This window comes from Elephas maximus, chromosome 3 (assembly GCF_024166365.1).
Source record: "Elephas maximus indicus isolate mEleMax1 chromosome 3, mEleMax1 primary haplotype, whole genome shotgun sequence".
Lineage (NCBI taxonomy): Eukaryota > Metazoa > Chordata > Mammalia > Proboscidea > Elephantidae > Elephas > Elephas maximus.
Genome location: NC_064821.1, coordinates 195,331,593 through 195,352,136, shown reverse-complemented (window position 1 = coordinate 195,352,136; position 20,544 = coordinate 195,331,593). Strand labels below are relative to the sequence as shown.

The 20,544-nt window shown below is 43.4% G+C and overlaps 1 protein-coding gene across 7 annotated transcripts in view; it reads left to right on the top strand.

Annotated features, from left to right (window-relative positions):
* Positions 1–18,868, top strand: part of FCRL5 (Fc receptor like 5) — a 42,828-nt gene extending 23,960 nt beyond the window's left edge. For 2 of the 7 annotated variants that reach the window (XM_049880852.1, XM_049880855.1), the window contains 6 exons: positions 50–328; positions 3,933–4,061; positions 4,930–4,957; positions 5,934–6,016; positions 6,221–6,289; positions 9,681–11,472. In XM_049880852.1, coding sequence (XP_049736809.1) covers positions 50–328; positions 3,933–4,061; positions 4,930–4,957; positions 5,934–6,016; positions 6,221–6,289; positions 9,681–10,387 — 1,295 coding nt within the window. In that variant the 3' untranslated portion in view covers positions 10,388–11,472. Of the gene's footprint in view, positions 1–49; positions 329–3,932; positions 4,062–4,929; positions 4,958–5,933; positions 6,017–6,220; positions 6,290–9,680; positions 11,473–14,935 lie in introns of those variants that run through there. The other 5 variants (XM_049880856.1, XM_049880858.1, XM_049880857.1 and 2 more) reach the window with 5 other exon arrangements.
* The last annotated feature ends 1,676 nt before the right edge of the window (positions 18,869–20,544 follow it).

The window sequence follows — 20,544 nt, the reverse complement described above, 5'->3', positions numbered from 1 at the left end:
TATCCATATATTAGAAGTAGAAACCACTACTGACTGTTTCCCTCCACAGTTCCAGTGTCTGCCCCAGTCCTCATCCTCAGGGCTCCAGGGGCCCAGGCTGTGGTGGGGGACATGGTGGAGTTCTACTGCGAAGCCTGGAGAGGCTCTCCCCCAATCCTGTACCGGTTCTATCATGAGGATGTTATCCTGGGGAACAGCTCTGTCTCCTTTAGAGGAGGAGTGTCCTTCAACCTCTCTGTGACCATAGAACATTCTGGAAACTACTCCTGTGAGGCTGACAATGGCCTGGGGGCCCAGCGCAGTGAGGCAGTGACACTCTCCATCAGAGGTAAGTTTCTTATATGCAGGCTACAGATGTGGACAAATAATTTCCTCCAAGGACACTATGACAATCCCCAAAGTAATTGGCCAAGACAGTGCTTTTCAAAGACAGATACACATAGTTGGCATAATGTGATAGATCACTTTTATATGGCCTTTCTCAGCATGGCCTGTAATTCCCACCACATGATTGGGTGGGACCATGCAAGTAAGGTGTATGGAACTCTAACAAAGGGGATTGGTCAGTTTTGCCACTTCACTAGGCTTAAAAACATAGAATCACCGTCAGTATCAGCTATGAGGTGGAGGTCAAACATACCTCCACCCTCCAACATTTTTACCAATTCTGACACCAGCTGTCCCTCCCATAACACTCTGTTTCCCTGCTGGGTTTGATAATTTGTTGCAATAGATACAATTATGGGGTTTATTAGGGAAGTAACAGGTTACAATTCAGAATTAGGAACAATTTAGGATGTACAGTTATTCGATCAGCACCGCTTCTTTACAGCCGTGACTGCAGACGGGACTCTCTCTGGCCCTCTGCCCCTCGGCCCTTTGTTCCCTTGGCTTCTTGGCCCCTGCCCTGCTCTGCAAGTGTTACAAAGCTCTTTAGCTCCTCCAATAAGTGTCTGGAGGCATCCTATTCCACCAGTAAGCCTCAGCTAGAAGGCTTTCAGTTCTCTTGCTCTGTGAATCAGCAAGCCTAGCCCCACTGACAAATGCCCAGAGGCACCCCACTCTGCCAGGAAGCCTCCTTCCCGCAGGCAGTCAGCTCTCTCACTCCATGGACTGGCACGCCCATTTTAGATGCCTTGCTTTGTGGGCTGGGAAGCCTGTTGCACCATCTTGCACTTGTCTTTTGGTTCTGCTGCTGCCATTTCTCTGGTCTTACAGCTCTCTCTGTCTGTCTCCTGAGTCTAGGAAGTTCTCAGCTCATGGACCTGGGTTCAAAGGGCGCACTCTGCTCTCATCTCTTCTTCTTGGTAGTAGTGAGTTCTCTCCTTTCTGCCTCTGGAATGGCTCATTTTAAGCTTAGCAGGATGGCAAAACTGACTAATCCCATCATTAGGGTTCCATATACCTTATTTACATGGTTCCACACCCACAAGGGTGCCATGCACATTACTTTCATTATTAGCAAGCTGCCCAAGTACTTGGTGAACCACAAGTGCCATATTTTCATTGCCCCACCCAATCATTTGGTAGGAATTGTAAGATCATGGTGTGAAAGGCCATATGAAAGCAATTCATTGCACTGCAGGCCACCCCCAGTCATTTCTAGCCATGGCTCTTTCATACTTAGAGGATAAGTTCCCCCTCCCAATCATTCTATCAGTCCAAAACAGTCATTAACAATTAGTCCTTCAGAAGGGCAACGAGTCCTTGTGGTGAGGTTACTCAGGTACCAGCCATTCAGGTCTGCCCCAGGTGTCCATCTGATCTGGTCAGGTTCTTCAAAAGTTATCTTGGCTTCCCCCTTTCTGGCATCTGATAAAATTTAACTGAGAGAATATTATTCCCTTGCTCTGAGCCACTCTAGGTATAAGCATTGCAAAGCCTTTAAGGAAATTTAAGTTTGGTCACTGTACTCCAGTCCAGAAGTTCCTCCACCTTAGTCCACTCTTTCACAGTTACAGCTTCTAAAATTATAGTTTTTATAATCACGATTAACCCTGTTAACAATCAAACTTCACAGCTGAATCATATAATCGTATCAGCATCTTCCCCAGACCTACCAGGAAAAGAGGAAACTATTAAGTGGGTATCTCGCTTGTCCCCTTCATTTTGACTGCCAGCACTCTCATGAAAGCATGTAAGCCAGCCATTTCATGCCTTTATCTTCCCCTGTTGTAGATAGCAAATTTCTAAATTGCCCATTCTTATCAAACCAGTACTCTGAGGAGACAAGCATGTTCCTTTATCTGAAGAATCTTCTGTTCCTGTTGGAACTTTGAGTACATACATAAGCAAAATCCAGTCCAGAGCAACCCATCAAATTGCAGCAATCTATACCACCACGCAATGTCAAACATCTCTTTCTTCATTTGGTTGGGCTCTGTGGGCTAGGCCAGTGGGTACCACCAGTACACTCAGGACTCCATGCACTCCCCTGAATTTCTGACCAGCCAGGGCCTTCTCTCTTTCATCCCTTGCCCCAGTGGGCTGGGTCAATGGGTGCCAATGGAACATGTCTAAGCTCAGTCCATCTCTTCATTTCTGCACTTCCCCCACTTCCACTCACTGGGGAGACCCAGGTGGTCACCACAAGTGAGCATACCAGACTGTGTACTCGCTGACTCCCTTTAACTTCCAGTCCTAGAAGGGAGTTCTTCTGATGGCTACTGACTTTTCCTGCTTCAATACATCCAAATGCAAGCAAACCTTTGCTCAAAATTTATAAAGGAAAACTAATTTTTTTGCTGCATGTCCTTCCTTCAAATGCAAATTTCCTGCTCTCTCAGTAGTTCTGGGTGGGTCTGCATGTATTTTCAAATGCAAATTTCCTGACTGGAAAGATTTTGAGTGAGGCTTAAATTTTCCACCTAAGCCACCCATACTCTATACACAGGGCTACTGCATTCAAACCATCAGCTGGTGTTTCTTTCAGGCAAATTCTAGTTCCCCTTTTAGCATATCCAATCAAGTATTGGCTGAGGGCAGAGTTACATGCTCTCTGTAATCTATAATACCCAATATTCATTTCCTTCATACATGTAGGTCTGTTTTTCCATGCTAGATAGGAGAAATATTCAATATCTATAGCACATTCAAACACACATAACCATTTTTTAAAACATTCCAGTTTCATGTTCTCTACCTGTGGCTCTCTTCCCATTCATATTCATATGGCTTTGGGTCTCTGGCTGGGTGGAACCAGTAGACCCTGATGCCCTATCCATCATCTTGTTTAATCAACTTGGCTTTTGCCTTATGCCACTCCAGGTGTGGCTTTTCTCCCCTCAGCTGCAGCATAACATCTCTTACTTTCCCTTCGGCCATTACAGGTAACAACAACCAAAGTAACCATCTAAGAATCAGAATTTTCACTTCTCATTCTCCCCACCCCCACTCCCCCACCCCACTTCGTTCTTTCTCTTACAAAGTCCAATGCTTCCATAAGTCTGGAGTCATTGCAATGAATCTCACTCCTGTCACCAACTGTAAAAACAATGTGGGGGTTCATCTGATCCTCTTGTGAAGTTAGACAAGGAAGTCGGATGATGCCCCCATGCCATTTTTACAGTCGGGCATTTTCTAAACTGTTATTTTCTGAAGTGGTGGTATTTGGAGAGTGGGGTGGGGGCCAACAAGGAGCACTAAATATGGAGCTCTTGGCTATCTGCCTCTTCTCTCACTGGCCACAGCCCACAGTAATGCTCACCCTTGCCTCAGACGCAGAAATAATCTCCCTCATAAAGACAGGGGTCATTTCCTGTGTGGCATCAGCAGCTGCTTAGCCAGAGGAGACTTCCTGATCCACTGCCTAGCCCACAGACCCCTCAGGAGTCCTAGTCCCCTACATTCATCCTCTCTTCCAAGCCCAGGCATCAGCTCCAGGGGTCAGGGCAATTCAAAACCACAAGCCTCTCTTCCTGGCTCATGCACAGGTTTCCCCTCAGGGCTAACAGGAAGCAGAAGTGGCTCTGTGGCCACAGGAGTCACCGGGGGGCTGCTCAGCATGATGGGCCTGGCTGCTGTGGCACTGCTGTTCTATTACTGGCTCCCGAGAAAAGCAGGTGGGTGACTCCCCAGCCTCCCTTTGCTGGAGTCCGTGCCCATCCTGCCTCTATTCTCTTAGTCTAGTGCTGACCTTGTAACCACCCTCAGGCTCTCATCAACCTCTTCCCAGCCGCCTCACTCCCACAGCCCCCCACCTCCCCTTCTAAAAAAAACTAGGTCCCCCAAATTCCTCTTTACTAAATGCAAAATTTTCCAAACCACCCCCGTGGGTAGAAGATGTCTTGATGAGGTGAAGTTTATCCAACATCAGAAACTCCAGTATATCTCCCCGTCTGCTGTATACAGCTCCCAAAGAATGTCAAGAAGAGGAGAAAGAATTTGAAAAAATTGGGGCAAAAATAGAAACCAAATAAATTTAAAAAAAAAAAAAAAAAAACCCACTGCTGTCGAGTTGATTCCAACTCATAGCGACCCTATAGGACAGAGTAGAACTGCCCCATAGAGTTTCCAAGGAGCACCTGGCGGATCTGAACTGCTGACCTCTTGGTTAGCAGCTGTAGCACTTAACCACTATGCCACCAGGGTTTCCAGAAACCAAATAGGAGTTGGTAATTTTCTGAGTTTTTAAATGTATAGCATTTTCATAGTCGATCAAGTGTATTTCCCTGCCTGCAGTTATTGGCCATTGTTCTTCACAAATTCCAGGTTAAAGGATTATGAATTGTTGATTCCCTTTTCACTTTATAATTATAACCCTCTGGAGACCAGGGTCAATAGTTTTTGCCCAATCTGCCACCTCCATTAGACGTTACAAAGAAGGATTCCAACCTTAGTGACCGGCAGTTTCTAGGTGAGCCTTTACAAGCTGTGCTTCTCGTAAAGGGCTTTCTCCTGGATTCAATGCCCCTCTGCTTTCCTTTACAGGAGAAAAATCCACCTCTGACCCTACCAGGTAAGGTGTGGCCTGTACCCCTACAACTGACTTTTCATGTGCAGTTAATAAAACGCCCACAGGGTAGAAATATGGAGTTGAGACCAGTTACTGCCAAGAGGCCAGTTTCTACTTTATGTCTCTGAGATGGGATGTGCTCACTTCATGTTGCCTCCTCCTTTGGGATATCTCAAGGCAGTTCCCAGGACCTTCTCACCCACTGCTTTAACTGTATAGACTTTCTTCCCATATCAAGTGTTAATTGCTTTTTATTTATTAACTCACATTCTAATTGCTTTGGTTGTCTGATGACCACTCAATCTGTCCATGTCCTAAGATGACCTTAGTTTAATCAGACTGCAAAGCTCTGGGCATAGCCCAACCTAACCAACACCTGTGGTGGCAACAGCAGAGAAAATGGAACCACGCAATTTGGCCCGCAGAGGGGAGGAGGTGGTGTCTGTAAAGAAGGGGCTGCCATCTTAGATCCCAAAGTCACACTTTAAGAACCACATCACAGTTCACAAACTGCCTTTGGCACTGTGGTAGCAGTGTAAAAACCATCCAGGATTCCTCTGAGCCCTTCTGATTACTAATTTCTCTGAGACCCTACTCTCTCTGAGAGTGTAGGCTTTTGAGCCAGGATCAAATCTTGGCTCTACCCTTTTGTGATTGTATGGTCTTGAACAAGTCTCTTCACCTCTTAGAATCTTCATTTTAGCATCTATAAAGTGGGGATAGTAATAGAACTAACTCCATAATATTGTTATAAACATTAGTGAAGTGCCTGGTACATACCAGGCCACCATAAAGTCTGGAAACACAGATAATATTATTCTATCATGATTTGTAATGTAATAGCCATAGGCTATTTGTTTTGTATGTTTCCATGCTTGGTAGCTATCCTGTGATAATGACTCACTAACTGTGAGGGAGTGATCATTATGCCTACTTTGCCAGGCTTCCTGGAAACTATTGGCATTTCTGTATCTCACAGGACTCCTTCTACCTCGGACCTCCAAGAGCCCACCTATCACAATGTACCAACCTGGATAGAACTGCAGCCAGTGTACAGCAATGGTGAGAACTGAGAGCCTCCGTTTGAGCAGGGGCCCCAAGGTTGGTCCAGGAGACAGGGTAGGGGGAGGAGATGAGGAAGGGGCCACGTGGAGGCCTGGGGGGCTCTAGTCACTCCAGAGAACAAGCTGTCCTTGGGGAGCAGGAAGTAGCCCAGACAGGAGGCAAGAATCTTAGAGTCTTCTGAAACTTCAACTTCTTTTCAAGTAAATTTGAAAGGAGAAGACGTGATTTACTCAGAAGTCCGGAACAGCAGAGGCAAAAAGACCTGTGCAGGTAAGAGCCAAGGAGGTCTCTGTTCTGGCCAAGTCTTGGCTTTGATACCCTATTGCTGTGGGTGTCTCAGTCTCCAACCCCTCAACGGGACTAGGCCAACCAGACACATAGCTGCCACTCACACTGGTCACTCAGGATTCTCAACTTGTACCCACCTGAGCTGCATGGTTTTAACCCAAGCCTGCAACACAGTCCAGCTTTCTCCGTTCTCCACAAATGGCCTCAGTATCACCTGAATAACAGAATCATCCCTGTGGGCAGTCACGTAACCTCTCAGAGCTTCAGTGTCCTCATCTGTAAAATGGGATAGTACTATCATGCCTTACCTACTTATACTAGTTTCCTAGTGCCACTGTAACAAATTACCACAAACTTGGTGACTTAAACAATATAAATTTATTATCTTACAGCTCTGTAGATGAGAAGTCCAACACAGGTTTCACTGGGATAAAATTAAGGTGTCAGCTGTGCTGTATGCCTTCGAGAAGCTCTAGGGGAAAATCTGCTTCCTTGCCTTTTTCAGCTTCTTGAGGCCACCAGCTTCCTTTGTTTTGTGGCTCCCTCCCACTATCTTCAAAGCCAGCAGTGTTTCACCCTCCCCCCCCCCCCATCTTTCTTCCAGTCACATCTCCCCCTGGCCACAACCAGGAAAGATTCTCCAACATTAAGGATTCATATTATTTGGTTGGGCTCACCCAGATAATCCAGGATAATCTCCCTTAATCACATTTACAAAGTCCTCTTTTCCATCTAGGATGTGGACGTATTTGTTGTTGTTGTTGCTAGTTGCCATTGAGTCAATTCATGACAACCTTATGTATAACAGAACAAGATGTTGCCCGGTCCTGTGGCATCTTCATGATCATTGATATGTTTGAGTTCACTGCTGTAGCTTTTGTGTTAATGCATCTTACTGAGGGTTTCCTTCATTTTCTCTGACCCTCTGTTTTACCAAACGTGCTGTCTTTTTCTAGCAATTGGTCTTTTCCAATGACGTGTCCAAAGTAAGTGAGCGGAAGTCTCACCATCTTCACTTCTAAGGAGCATTCTGGTTGTATTTTTTCTAACACTAATTTGTTCCTTCTTCTGGTAGTCCATCAAGAAAACAAACTCATTGCCATCAAGTCTATTCTGACTCAGAGAGGCCCTATAGGACAGAGTAGAATTGCCCCATAGGGTTTCCAAAGACATAATCTTTAAGCAGCAGATTACCATATCTTTCTCCCTTAGAATGGCTGGGGGGTTCGAACCACTGACCTTTCAGTTAGCAGCTGAGCACTTAACCACTGTGCAACCAGGGTTTCAGTATATGCAATATTCTTCAACAACACCACAATCTGAATGCATCAATTCTTCTTCTGTCTTCTCTTTTCATTGTCCAGCTTTCACCTTCATATGAGGCATTTGAAAAGACCAAGACTTGGGTCCAGCATACCGTAGTTATCAAGGGGACATCTTTACTTTTTTAGAACTTTAAAGAGGTCTTTTGTAGTAGATTTGCCTAAAGCAATGTGTCATTTGATTTCTTGACTGCTACTCCCATGGACATTGATTGTTGATCCTAGTAGAATGAAACTATTGACAACTTCAATTTTTTAGGTTCAGTTGTAAGGATTTTCATTTTCTTCATGCACAAGTGTAGTCCATATAGAAGGCTGTAGTCTTTGACCGTCATCAGTAAGTGTTTCAAGTCATCTTTAAGGGGCCATTACTCTGCCCACACTATTTCATAGAATTAATATGAGGACCAAATGAGAAAATGGATCTGAAACTGCTGTTGTTATAACAGCAAGTGTTAAGCAATAGTGAGGATGAGCACATGCTGGCCTGGCTGTGTTATTGGTCTTCACTCATGGTAGGTGGTCTACAATGAGGGGTCCCCTGCTTGCCTTCCTCTCTCTTGAAGCAAGAAAAGGAAGCAAGTTTCTTTGGGGCAGACTCTTCTTTCTGACTTTGCTCTATAAAAAGTGCTGTAATTTTAGCCATCCTGTTTCCTTCTCTGGGTTTCCAGTTTCTCTTGTATAAAGTCAAGTGAACTATGCTTGTGCCCCATTTTTGGTTCTATGACCTACCTCTAACACACTAAGCAAAAGACCAAGCAAAAAGATACAATATTCTACAAACTTGTGACGAGATTGACTTCCTCATCAAGGATGGTCAACAACAATAATAATACCTAACAATGAGCATGCTCTATGTGTCAGGAACTGTGTGTTTTGCACATACCAGTTCATTCACACTCATCCTTCTGAGGTAAACACTGTTATTATCCCCATTTTATAGATGAAGAAACTGAGGCATAGAGAGCTTAAATGACTTGCCTGAAATCACATAGCTAGTAAATCACAGGCAGTCTGTCTCCAGAGTCCAAGCTCTGAACCACTGCACTTCTCTACTTCTCAGTACAATTCCAGGTAGGCTTGATGCTTATTCCAAGTCAAAAGGAGAGAGCCCTGTATGGAGAATGCCACATTTCACCCCAGTTTTAAGATAGTAGAATAATAATCATTTCTAACATCTTGTGTTGAGCAGTTCCTCTGTGCCAGCTACAGTTCTAAGTGCTATAAATGTATATATTTGTAGCATGTGTATGTGTATTTACAATTTATTTATTTGTAGCACTCAGAACTGTACTACATGATAACCCACTGGAAAAAAACCCATTGCCGTCAGGTCGATTCGAACTCATAGCCACCCTATAGGACAAAGTAGAACTAACTGCCCCATAGAGTTTCCAAGGAACAGCTGGTGAATTCAAGCTGTCGACCTTTTGGTTAGCAGCCATAGCTCTTAATCACTATGCTACCAGGGCTCTGATGGTTGTTAGAAATCATACACACACGCACACATAAAAGCCCTATACCCCTTTCAATAATTCTATAGGTAGATAATTTGAAACCCTTCATCTAGATGAGGAAACCAAGGCAGGGGACGTTGAGCGACTTGCCCAAGACCACACAGGTGGCAAGGTGGACCCAGGGTTCAGTCTGAGGTGGTCTGGATCTGCAGTCTGCTCTCTAAACCACCACACTGCTGCTGCTCCAAGCCACACTGCCTCTCTATAACACACAGTATGAATCTATAATCAAAGAACTAACAACAAAAAAAAAAGGTAGATTTCTTTCTTTTGAAAGCCCCTAGACAGCTCAGAGTGGGAAACAGAGTAGAAAGTGACATTAAGAGGTTGGTCAGAGATGAGAGGCTGAGTATTTTAGGGAGACACAGCAGTTGCAGTGCAGGGAGAGGATCAAAAGGAATGACTGAACTAATTTCACACAAGTGAGGGAGGGCCCCAAGGACAGAGCTGTGACAAGACCAACAGCCACATGCAAGGGGAAGGGCTGTCTCTGAGTGAGCCTTTCACAGCCAAATGTTTCCCTTCTTTCCACAGTGCCCTCTGCACCAAGACTTCTTGAGGACCAGGTGAGTCTGATGACTTGCAGGCCCTCTCCCACATCCACCATCCTCTCGTCCTCACCCATGTCCTCTTTCCCCCTAGGACTCCTCTGTCATCTACTCCTTGGTGAAAGTGGTATCAACTCCGGGGTCCTCAGCTGCTCACAGATAGATCTACACATCTCCCCACTTGCTGTCTCAACCTCTAACCCCCAACACCATCCTTGGGGAGGAAAGGCACTGAAGTGGGAAGATTTAAACTGCTCAGGGCTCCTTCCAGCAGCCTTGGTGTCAAGTTGCTCACACTCTCAGTCTGATCAGAACTCAGGGCCCCTCTGGACTCTCACCTATTTTCCAACTTACAGCCCTGCCTTAGCAGTCTTTTTGTCTAATGACACATTGCTGTCAACCCAGGGCCCCACCAGGTCTCCTGGCTTTCTTAGGCGACTTTGGCCACTATTCTCAGTCCTGCTTCCATACACATCCCAGCATTCCTCATGGGGAGGATGGCTCCTGAACTCCAACATGGATGTCCCGCTTTCAGCAGGTGGATTTCTCAACTGCCATCATCCCGGTGAGGTTACTGAGGTGCTCTGTCAAGTGGGGCATCACACGCCCACAGAGACACATACACTGGACTTGTTATGGGCCTCCCCACAGTTGGACTGTACTTCACACTCCCCCACCTGCTTGAAACTCTAAGGTTAGCACCTGACACCAGGTTATCATCTCTCCTGCCCATGTGCCTATATCTACCTGCCCGAGTAGGTGGCTGTCACACCCAGGTCCCAGATCCTGCCCATCATGCCAGAAGTAACAAAAAAAAAGTCATAGCCAGGAGGACTAAGGATGTAGGTGGAAAATGTATTGGAATTTAGAAGTTGCTCAATCACGATTGATTGATTGAATGAAAGAATGAAGAGATGAATGAATGAATGAGGAAGACACTATGGGTAATTATAAGTCATTCTTAACCTAAAACTGGAATCCTATCCAGTGGGCTTCCGAGGAAATCCAGGAAGTGCTCCCCTCTTCCCAGTGGAAGAAATAAACTAAGAGAAGGAGTTTGGGCTAGAAAGGCTCTGCTCGTTAACATGGAGGTCTTCTCAGACTTTAGTGTGTTTATGGATCACTTAGCATCTTATTAAAATGCAGATTCTGATTCAAGGGATCTGAGTGGATCCTGAGATTCTGCATTTCTAACAAGCTCTCAGGTGATACCGATGCTGCTGGTCCTCGGACTACACTGAGTAAAGAGGCCTTAGTAGGTTTAGAAGGTTTGGGGCAAAGAATTATTTTACCCAAAGAATTTGGTCTTTGTCCTAGCTTCCTGGGAGAGAACCCCTTGGAATCTTGGAATTTCCTGAGTTATTGGAGTGTTTTTATTATTCATGGAGGACTCCAGACCACACATCGTAGCTAATGCTAATGAGATGGGCTCAGAAGACCCACACAGTCATCAGCCTGACCTTTGGGGAGGGAGAGGAGGCAAACTCCAGAGACAGTTCAATGATGTGGGCAGTGAGTCAATCATGCCTACATACTGTCTCTTATTTATGCTGGTCCCGATTTGTTTCCTCTATAATAAATCTTAAGTATATAATCATAATACTTCCCTGAGTGCTTTAAATTGTTGTAAAGGATTATCAAACCTGAGAGCATAGTGGTAACCCCCAAATTTTTAACCAGCATGTCAGAAGTGCAGGTGTTCTGGGGACCCCCTGAGCTTTGGTTGGTGTCTGAAGTCTTGGGTAGACTTGGCAGTCTGGAAAAATGTTCCCTTTTGCCTATAAGATCTGACCTAGTTCCAGGTGGTTAGGGTCACAAGAAGAACAGTTAGTGAACTGAATAGACTCGATGATAACGGGTTTGGTTTGGGTTTTGGTTGACATATAGAGATACAAAGTAAAGTATTATAATGACACGTCCAAAGACCTGGAGATAGAGAAGAACACTCGGCATTTCTCAAGCTGAAAGAACTGAAGGAAAAATTCAAGCCCTGAGTTGCAATATTTAAGGATTGTACCAGGAAAATATTAAAGGATGCAGGAAACATCAAAAGAAGATGCAAGGAATAAAAAAAGTCACTATATCAAAAAGAATTGGTTGATGTTCAAGCATTTTAAGAGGTAGCGTATGATCGGGAACTGATGGTACTGAAGGAAGAGGTCCAAGCTGCACTGAAGACATTGGTGAAAACCAAGGCTCCAGGAATTGTCAAAATACCAACTGAGGTGTTTCTGCAAACAAATGTAGCACTGGAAGTGCTCACTAGTCTGTGCCCAGAAATTTGGAAGACAGCTTCCTGGCCAACCAACTGGAAAAGGTCCATATTTATGCCCGTTCCTAAGAAAGGTGATCCAACCGGATGCAGAAATTATTGGACAATATCATTAATATCACATGCAAGCAAAATTTTGCTGAAGATCATTCAAAAGCAGCTAAAGCAGTACATTGACAAGGAACTGCCAGAAATTCAAGCCAGATTCAGAAGAGGACATGGAACAAGGGATATTATTGCTAATGTCAGAAGCATCATGGCTGAAAGCAGAGAATACCAGAAAGATGTTTACCTGTGTTTCATTGACTATACAAAGGCACTTGACTTTATGGATCATAAATTATGGGCAGCATTGTGAAGAATGTGAATTCCACAGCACTTAAGTGTGCTCATGAGGAATCTGTACTTAGGTCAAGAGGCAGTTATTCAAACAGAACAAGGGGATACTGCATGGTTTAAAGTCAGGAAACGTGTGTCAGGGTTGTATCTTTTCACCATACTTATTCAATCTGTATGTCGAGCAAATTATCCGAGAAGCTGGACTGTATAAAGAAGAATGGGGCATTAGGATTGGAGGAAGACTCATTAACAACCCGTGATTGTGATATGCATGTGACACAACCTTGATTGCTGAAAGTGAAGAATACTTGAAGCACTTACAGATGAAGATCAAAGACTACAGCCTTAGTATGGATTATACCTCAACATAAAGAAAACAAAAATCCTCACAACTGGACCAGTAAGCAACATCATGATAGAGAAAAGATTGACGCTTTCAGGGATTTCATTTTACTTGGATACGCAATCAACGCCCATGGAAGAAGAAGTCAAGATATCAAAAGATGCATTGCACTGGGCAACTCGACTGCAAAAAATCTCTTTAAAGTGTTGAAAAGCAAAGATGTCACCCATACTGTTTTCAATCACATTATATGCATGAGAAAGTGGGCAATGAATAAGGAAGACCAAAGAAGAACTGATGCCTTTGAATTATGGTGTTGGCATAGAATATTGAATATACCATGGACTGCCAAATGAACGAACAAATCTGACTTGGAAGAAGTACAACCAGAATGCTCCTTAGAAGCAAGGATAGCGAGACGAGATCACATCTCACATATTTTGGACATGTTATCAGAAGGGATCAGTCCCTGGAGAAGGACATCATATTACTAAGCACTTCATTTCACATTGCCACTCAAACTAGGATAAATTTGTGTGTCTACCACGACAACAAAACTACTAGGTATGCAGTGCTAAGACGTACAGATAGACTTGGCACAAGGTCTGATGGACCATAGATACCTCCTCTAAGTTGTGGGTGAGGTATGAAAAGTTATCTGAGGTTTGCATTACAGCTTTTGAGGACATGAGCCATTTGAAATGAGATGTTTCTAGTGGAGAACCAAGCATACAAATTGTGATGTGAGCATATTTGAATGAGTAAATTCCAACAAATTACTCATGAAGCTTCCAGCTGGAAAATGGTGTTAACCCATTAGAATCACAATTTCTTAAGAATTTGGTAACTTTCCTGGAAGGGCAAGAGTTCTGTGACAGACGTTGGTCTTCTCTTGATGAGACAGAGTTTATTGAAGATGGACTCTTACTGTTGTAGGGCCAACGACCAAGCAGACTCTAAAACCGATGTTGAAGGGAATCTGTTACCAGAAAAAAGAGACATTAACAAGAAATACAGTGCCAATGACTGAAGATACACCATGGTGTGGCCTTGAGGAAGAGAAGTGACAAAGATTAGGAGAAAGTTTGCAATGTCCTGTGTTAGAAACCATGTTGTTGTTGTTGTTAGGTGCGGTCGAGTCAGTTCCAACTCATAGCGACCTTATGCACAACAGAACGATACACTGCCCAGTCCTGAGCCATCCTTATAATCATTGTTATGCTTGAGCTCATTGTTGCAGCCACTGTGTCAATCCACCTCGTTGAGGATCTTCCTCTTTTCCGTTGACCCTGTACTCTGCCAAGCATGATGTCCTTCTCCACGACTGATTCCTCCTGACAACATGTCCAAAGTATGTAAGACACAGTCTCTGCAACCTCCTTGCTTCTAAGGAGCATTCTGGTTGTACTTTCTCTAAGACAGATTTGTTCGTTCTTTTAGCAGCCCATGGTATATCCAATATTCTTTGCCAATGCCACAATTCAAAGGCGTCAATTCTTGTTCGGTCTTCCTTATTCATTGTCCAGCTTTCACATGCATATGATCCGATTGAAAATACCATGGCTTGTGTCAGGCACACCTTAGTCTTCAAGGTGACATCTTTGCTCTTCAACACTTTAAAGAGGTCCTTTGCAGCAGATTTACCCAATGCAATGTGTCTTTTGATTTCTTGACTGCTACTTCCATGGCTGTTGATTGTGGATCCAAGTAAAATGAAATCCTCGACAACTTCAATCTTTCTCTGTTTATCATGAAGAGGACTTGAAGCACTAACTAATGAAGATCAAAGACCACAGCCTTCAGTATGGATTGCGCCTCAACATAAAGAAAACAAAAATCCTCACAACTGGACCAATGAGCAACATCATGCATTGAGATTAGAAAAATTTATTCAGTGAGGAACCAGAAGTGGCCAGGGGATGGCTGGCTAGAGCATGGTATTGTAGGAGAATGTATAATGAAACCTTACTGAAGAGTCCTGGATTTCACCAGGTGGCCCTCCATATTACTGTTTTTGGTGAAGCTATTTGAGGAGAATGAAGAGATGGTGGCGGTATTTTTCAAGTAGATCAAAATGACTGGGTTGGAGTGGGAAATATCAGTTCAAGTTTAGGAATTGGGAAGTAATTTAGTTATGATGATCCCCTAAAGTTAGGTTTCTGAAAAGCAAGTGTCTGGGTGGAGGGCAAAACAGCTCACCAGTTCTAGTCACAGAGGAATCCTTAGACCAAATGTGTAAGTATTGTCATATAAACTGCCAACTAATTAATCTTTAATTAATCTTTAGGTATCTGGGGTCACCAGGTGGTGACCAGCAGAGAGTTGTCATATACACAACAGCACAACAGGTATTATGACCCAGCAAATGCTGGTATATGTAGTGTAGATTCAGATAAACCAAAGCATTACCCTGGGTTTTGGGAGGCAAAAAAATCCCCTCTTATTGTTTCAGTTAAGGCAAGAAAGGGGATCTTGCGGCAGACTGTGACCAGAGACAAACTCCACCCTGGGAGTCCAAAATTAAGGTCAAAAAATGAGAGTGGAATCAGAGTGGTGTGTAGTTCTAGACTTAGAGGTAAAAGAATTTTGTATATAAACTGTTTCGTTCCTCTTGTAAGAGGAAAAGACCCAGGGGAGAGAGGCTGATGCAGGCAGGATGTCCACCGAATGATGCTCTCCTCCAGTGAGCAGGACTGTGTCACCAAGCTCTGAAGAGGGAGGTCATGGCAGCAGATCACCTTTACTCCATATGCTGCCAAATCTGATCAAACCACACGTGCACATTTCCAGGCTAAAATCCCCTAGGGTGGAGGTTTGCCGGGCTGGGTTGGGCGGATGAAGGCAGATTTAATGAGCTTATGCCCCAAGGAGAGGGCCAAGACATAAGGACTGTAAAGTTTCAGTACCATAAAAATTGACCTAGAGGAGAGTTCTTTTCGAGGACCACACAGGTGCTATAAGTAAATATGGTGATTTGTCTTCCCCACCCTTTTGGGAGAGAATCTCTAGGAAGCTTCAGATATTTTTTTGAGAAGATGTATTGAGATGGAGAATACCTTATTCCCCCAGATTCTGAAGAGGCTGAAGGAGAGCGACTGGCCTGGCTGGGAAATTTTCAAGAGACCAGCAATTGGAGTGAAGAGACTGGACTCCCCTATGAGGGCCCTAAGCATGGTGGGAAGAGTAACTTGAAGGGGAAAGTAGGGTTTGACAGGAAACAGTCAGTGAGGGAGTGTCAACCCGATGGCAGAGGCTACACAATGTAATTCCTCCTGTGACAACCCCCAGATGTTCAGTGAAATTACTAAGCTGGTGAGATGATTAGCTCAACTGGATAATTTAATGAAACCCAAATAGGGCATATCTGAAACAACAGGAGGGCTTTAGTAATGGAGAAGGTACAGGGAGGGGACTAAGAGAATGTAGGGTTCAAAGATTACCAAACACAGTAGGTGGATTTGACCATCCTAGGCTATGAAAGTGAGGTTCAGACCAGATCTAATGAGAAATTAATGTCTGAGTTACATAAACATTAACATTCCAAGAAATGCTAGACCAGATGATCACTTCATTGAGAATGTTCAGTGATAGGGGTGCCATTAGTCAGTGGTGCAATGGGGGTGGCAGTCAGGGTGAGGCAGAAATTCAAATGGTCCCTCCCTACTCAGGCTCTATGAGTCTGTAATACAATGAATTAGTCAAGCCTCAACAGGGATTGATCTGATGTTCTTCCTCTTCTCAACTAACACCACTTCACCACCCCCACCCTGCCAGCAGAGCAAACTGAACAGAGCCCATCATTATGAGCCATATATATGGGGGTGAAATCAATGACTTCCCAGAACATTTAAAACAAGCAATTCTCTGTCTCTGTCCTCAACTGGCCCTCATGAATCTGATTGGTAAGGTCTTCCTTGGCCTTTTCCAACTGCTTTGTAACTGAATCTCTCCAGAGGAAAACAATTCTTCCTCAGATTCTATGTTACAGGACCTATCTGTATCTGCGCAAGAAACGGCTCATGCACTCTCCAATCCTGAACTTTCCTTATAAGTGAAATCTTTTCTTGGGACACTTGGGATGAGGGGCAGGGCACACAGAGGAAAAACAAGCCCATAATTTGTTTAGGTCACTCAATCACCAGCTGCCAAACACAAATTCTACTGACACAGATGGTTCTTGCAATATTTCTTTAAAGTACAGGAAGGATGTAAACAACCTCAACGTCCCCATCATCCAACTTCCTGAGGTTTTCTAGATCCAATTCCAGTTCCCGTACATGGGGATCCTTACACTGACCCCTTTTTCTCCTAAAGAAGCTTGACCTGGACCCCACTTCAGCACATTCCCCACTCCCCTCAATGTGCGGGAGAACCAACTTGTAATGCAAATATTTTTAAATTTCTGGAAGTTTAAACACATGAAGTAAACTAGCTTCAGTAATCATAATTCGTATATAAAACCCCAATTATATCAACAAAAACTGGGAAGTGGTAGAGAGAGAGAAGAAAAATGCTCAGTTCTGATCTAACGGGGAAGTAAACAGATGTCCCTCTATTTATAACAAAAGAAACAAACCCATTGCCATCAAGTCAATTCTGACTCCTAGTGACCCTATAGGACAGAATAGGACTGCCCCATAGGGTTTCCCAGGCTGTAAATCTTTACGGAAGCAGAATGCCACCTCTTTCTCCCAAGGAGCAAGTGTTGGCTTCAAACAGCTGACCTTTTGGTTGGCAGCCCAGCACTTTAATACCTGAGTGACACACACACCACCAGTTGTTGTGCAGCCGATTTCAACTCCTCGTGACCCAATAAGACAGAGTAGAACTGCCCCACAGGGTTTCCAAGGAGCAGCTGACAAATTCTATTCATTCCGTTGTTAGAATAACAGTAACTCCAAGCTCTTTCTTTTTTAATTTAAAGGAAACCACTAATAAAATTGATAACAGGGTATTTATCTTCAAAATTATTAGGAGACAGAGAAAGCAAAGTCCATACTAGTGGTCTGTAGGCCACTTTTTATGGCAGGGGTGTGCAAAATAAGGTAAAAGATTTTAAGCAGGCAACACTACCATATGTATATTTATTAATTTGTAAATTGCATGTTTTAAATTGTAAATTGTACATTTTAAACCATGCACCCAATAACAAAATCTTTAGAAGGATGAGATAAAGATTAAATGAACAATATTCTAATATCTTGCAGTTCATGCCAGGTTCCTACACCATTAGCTAATACGTCGAGGCTCAATAAGCTTTTAGGCTCAGGGGTCTTGTGATGGATAATGTTATGTGACAACTTAGCTAGGTTGTGATTCTCAGTGGTTTGGCAGACTTTTATGTAATCGCTTTCCACTTTGGGATCTGATGTGAGCAGCCAATCAGTTGAAAGTAAGGTTTCTTGGGGGTAGGGCCTGCTTCCGGTATATAAATGGATGTTCTGGCAAAGTTCCCTCTCTCTTGGCCCTGTGCTATTCTCATTGCCTGACCTCTGGTTCTTGGTACATAAACCTGCAGAAGTCTTGGCCTGCCTCCTGACCTGCAGATCTTGGGTTCATCAGCCCCTGCAACCATATGAGCCAGTAGAGGTCTTCAGCCTGTCGCCTGACCCATGTATTTGTGTCTTGCCAACCCCCACAATTGTCTGAGCCATTTCCTTACAATTGTATGAGCCATTTCCTTGAAGTAAGTTTCTCTCACTCTGTCTATATATATACACACACTATACGCTTATATACTATTTATATGGTTTTGCTCATCCAGAGAACCCAGACCAGGTCAGAGTGGCAGGGAAAATCTGAATATTAAAAATCAGGAAAGGTTTCTTTCTTCCTTACTATAAATATATCAATATCTATTCTTCTATTTTCTTCTTGTACCACAATGAATCATCACACATTAACCCACTTTGTGACTACTACTTTATACAGAACGTATACAATGGATGCTGCTTGGTATGAACTGGGCCCCAGTTCTGTGTCCTGGCCCCCGGCCCTGTCCACAAAACCCCATTATGACTAAAAGAGAGACTGAGCTCTGCCCTTAGACTCACGGGGCCTTGATTTTGATTCTGCCACATACCGGTCATCAAATCTTGGGCAAATTGTATATACCCTGGGACATACACCTCTCTAAGGCTCAGTTTTCTCTCCCATAAAATGGATATAATAACACCTAACTTGCAGTGTAAATTGGGAGATTAAATAGCGCACATTCTTACCAGTGTCTGACATAGGGACACAGATTTCTTTTTTATGCAGGTAATCTGTTACTTTTCTATCTTGATGATTTAGATGCTGTAAAATAAATTTGAAAAAGATACTGTTCCTTGTTTCACCTTTGACAGTTCGATCTTAATACAACAGTTAAAAACAATAAACGTCTTCCTCTGGGAACCAGTAGGGGATGGTATTAACACAGGAACATGTGCTTTCCCACACTCCTCCTCCCCACCTGTTACAAAATCCTGAATGTTGTCAACACCTCAGAAAAGGTAGTTCCCACTTACAAATCAATAAGAGAAATGCTAGCACTATTGTTTATAAATTACAAAGGGTAAGAACGATGATCACCTCACAGATAATCAAACAAATGCAAATTAGGAAAACCAGAGAACATATGTTGCCTATCAAATTAACATTTTTTTCAAAATGTGAATACTTGGTATTGGCCGTGTGGCAGTGTAACAGGCACACTCGTGTATTAAAGGCAGTTTTAAAAATGAGTAAAAATCTTCTTGGTAGTCCATTTGATGTGTCAAAAACATTTATATGCTTTATATTTCTGGGATTCAATCCTAAGGAAAGACTTCATCATGCAGAGGAAGCTTACACACAAAGACGTTCATTTCAGTCTAGTCAGAGCAATGAAAAAATTGAAACTCAATAAGAGAGTAAATTAAAGATGGGCAAGTTACAACCTTACAGTAGTGACAATAACTGCCATAGGTAAGCAATGTTGTCTGGTGACTGAGGAAGTTCTTTTGAGCTGAGAGGATGAAAAAGACTTGCTTAGAAAGAGACAGGAATAAACACATGTTGAGCAACTCCCACATCAACACTAGGAATGTTACATACATCACCTCGTTTCAGCTTCACACACCGTATGTTATGTGCGGGGTTGGGAAGGATAGTGAGGTGGGAAACACAAAGACAATTGAAGACCCTACTGAGCACTAAAGCACTGTGACAAACGTTCCAAACTCACTTTATAGGTAACTCCTGCTAAGGAGATATACCCCTCTTGTTTTGCATTTGAGAAAACCAAAGCCCAGAGAGGCCATTTAACTTGCTTGCAATGGCAAAGCTAATAAGTATCACAACCAGGAGTCCAATGGACTTCAAGCTCCAGACTACAGAGAGGTGGAGACTCAGGCTGTGAAGCCGGGTCTTTCTAAAGTCTGGATTGCACTCGCCCTCCTCATATTCCCCCCCGCCCCTTTCATACTCCTACACTTAGACCTCTGATCCTATTAATCAAGGGGTGGATTAGCCTTCCCAAATGTTCCTCTCCTATTTAAAAGAAATTAGTCTTTTCTGCTAACTTCTGTCCCTCACTTTTTGTTTCAGTCTGTAGGGAAATTTTCCGTTTACTGTTCTCAATAAAAAAACAGCTTCTCCTTTTGTCTTTCCTTTCCTCTTTCTATTGAAAACAATACTATGATTTCACGACATGGGTCACTGAGTCTGTGGGGTCAGTGATCAGTTCAGGGAGTTTCACTGGTTCATCTTCAGATACTGGTTCCTTCTAGGCTGTCTCCTGGGTGCTCCCAGTGCACATCTACTGTTCCATATTTTAGCATTTGTCATGGTCTTAGGCTGGGTTCTCCAGAGAAGCAAATCCAGTAAAATGTATAAATGTATGTACAGAGAGATTTATATCAAGGAAGTGACTCA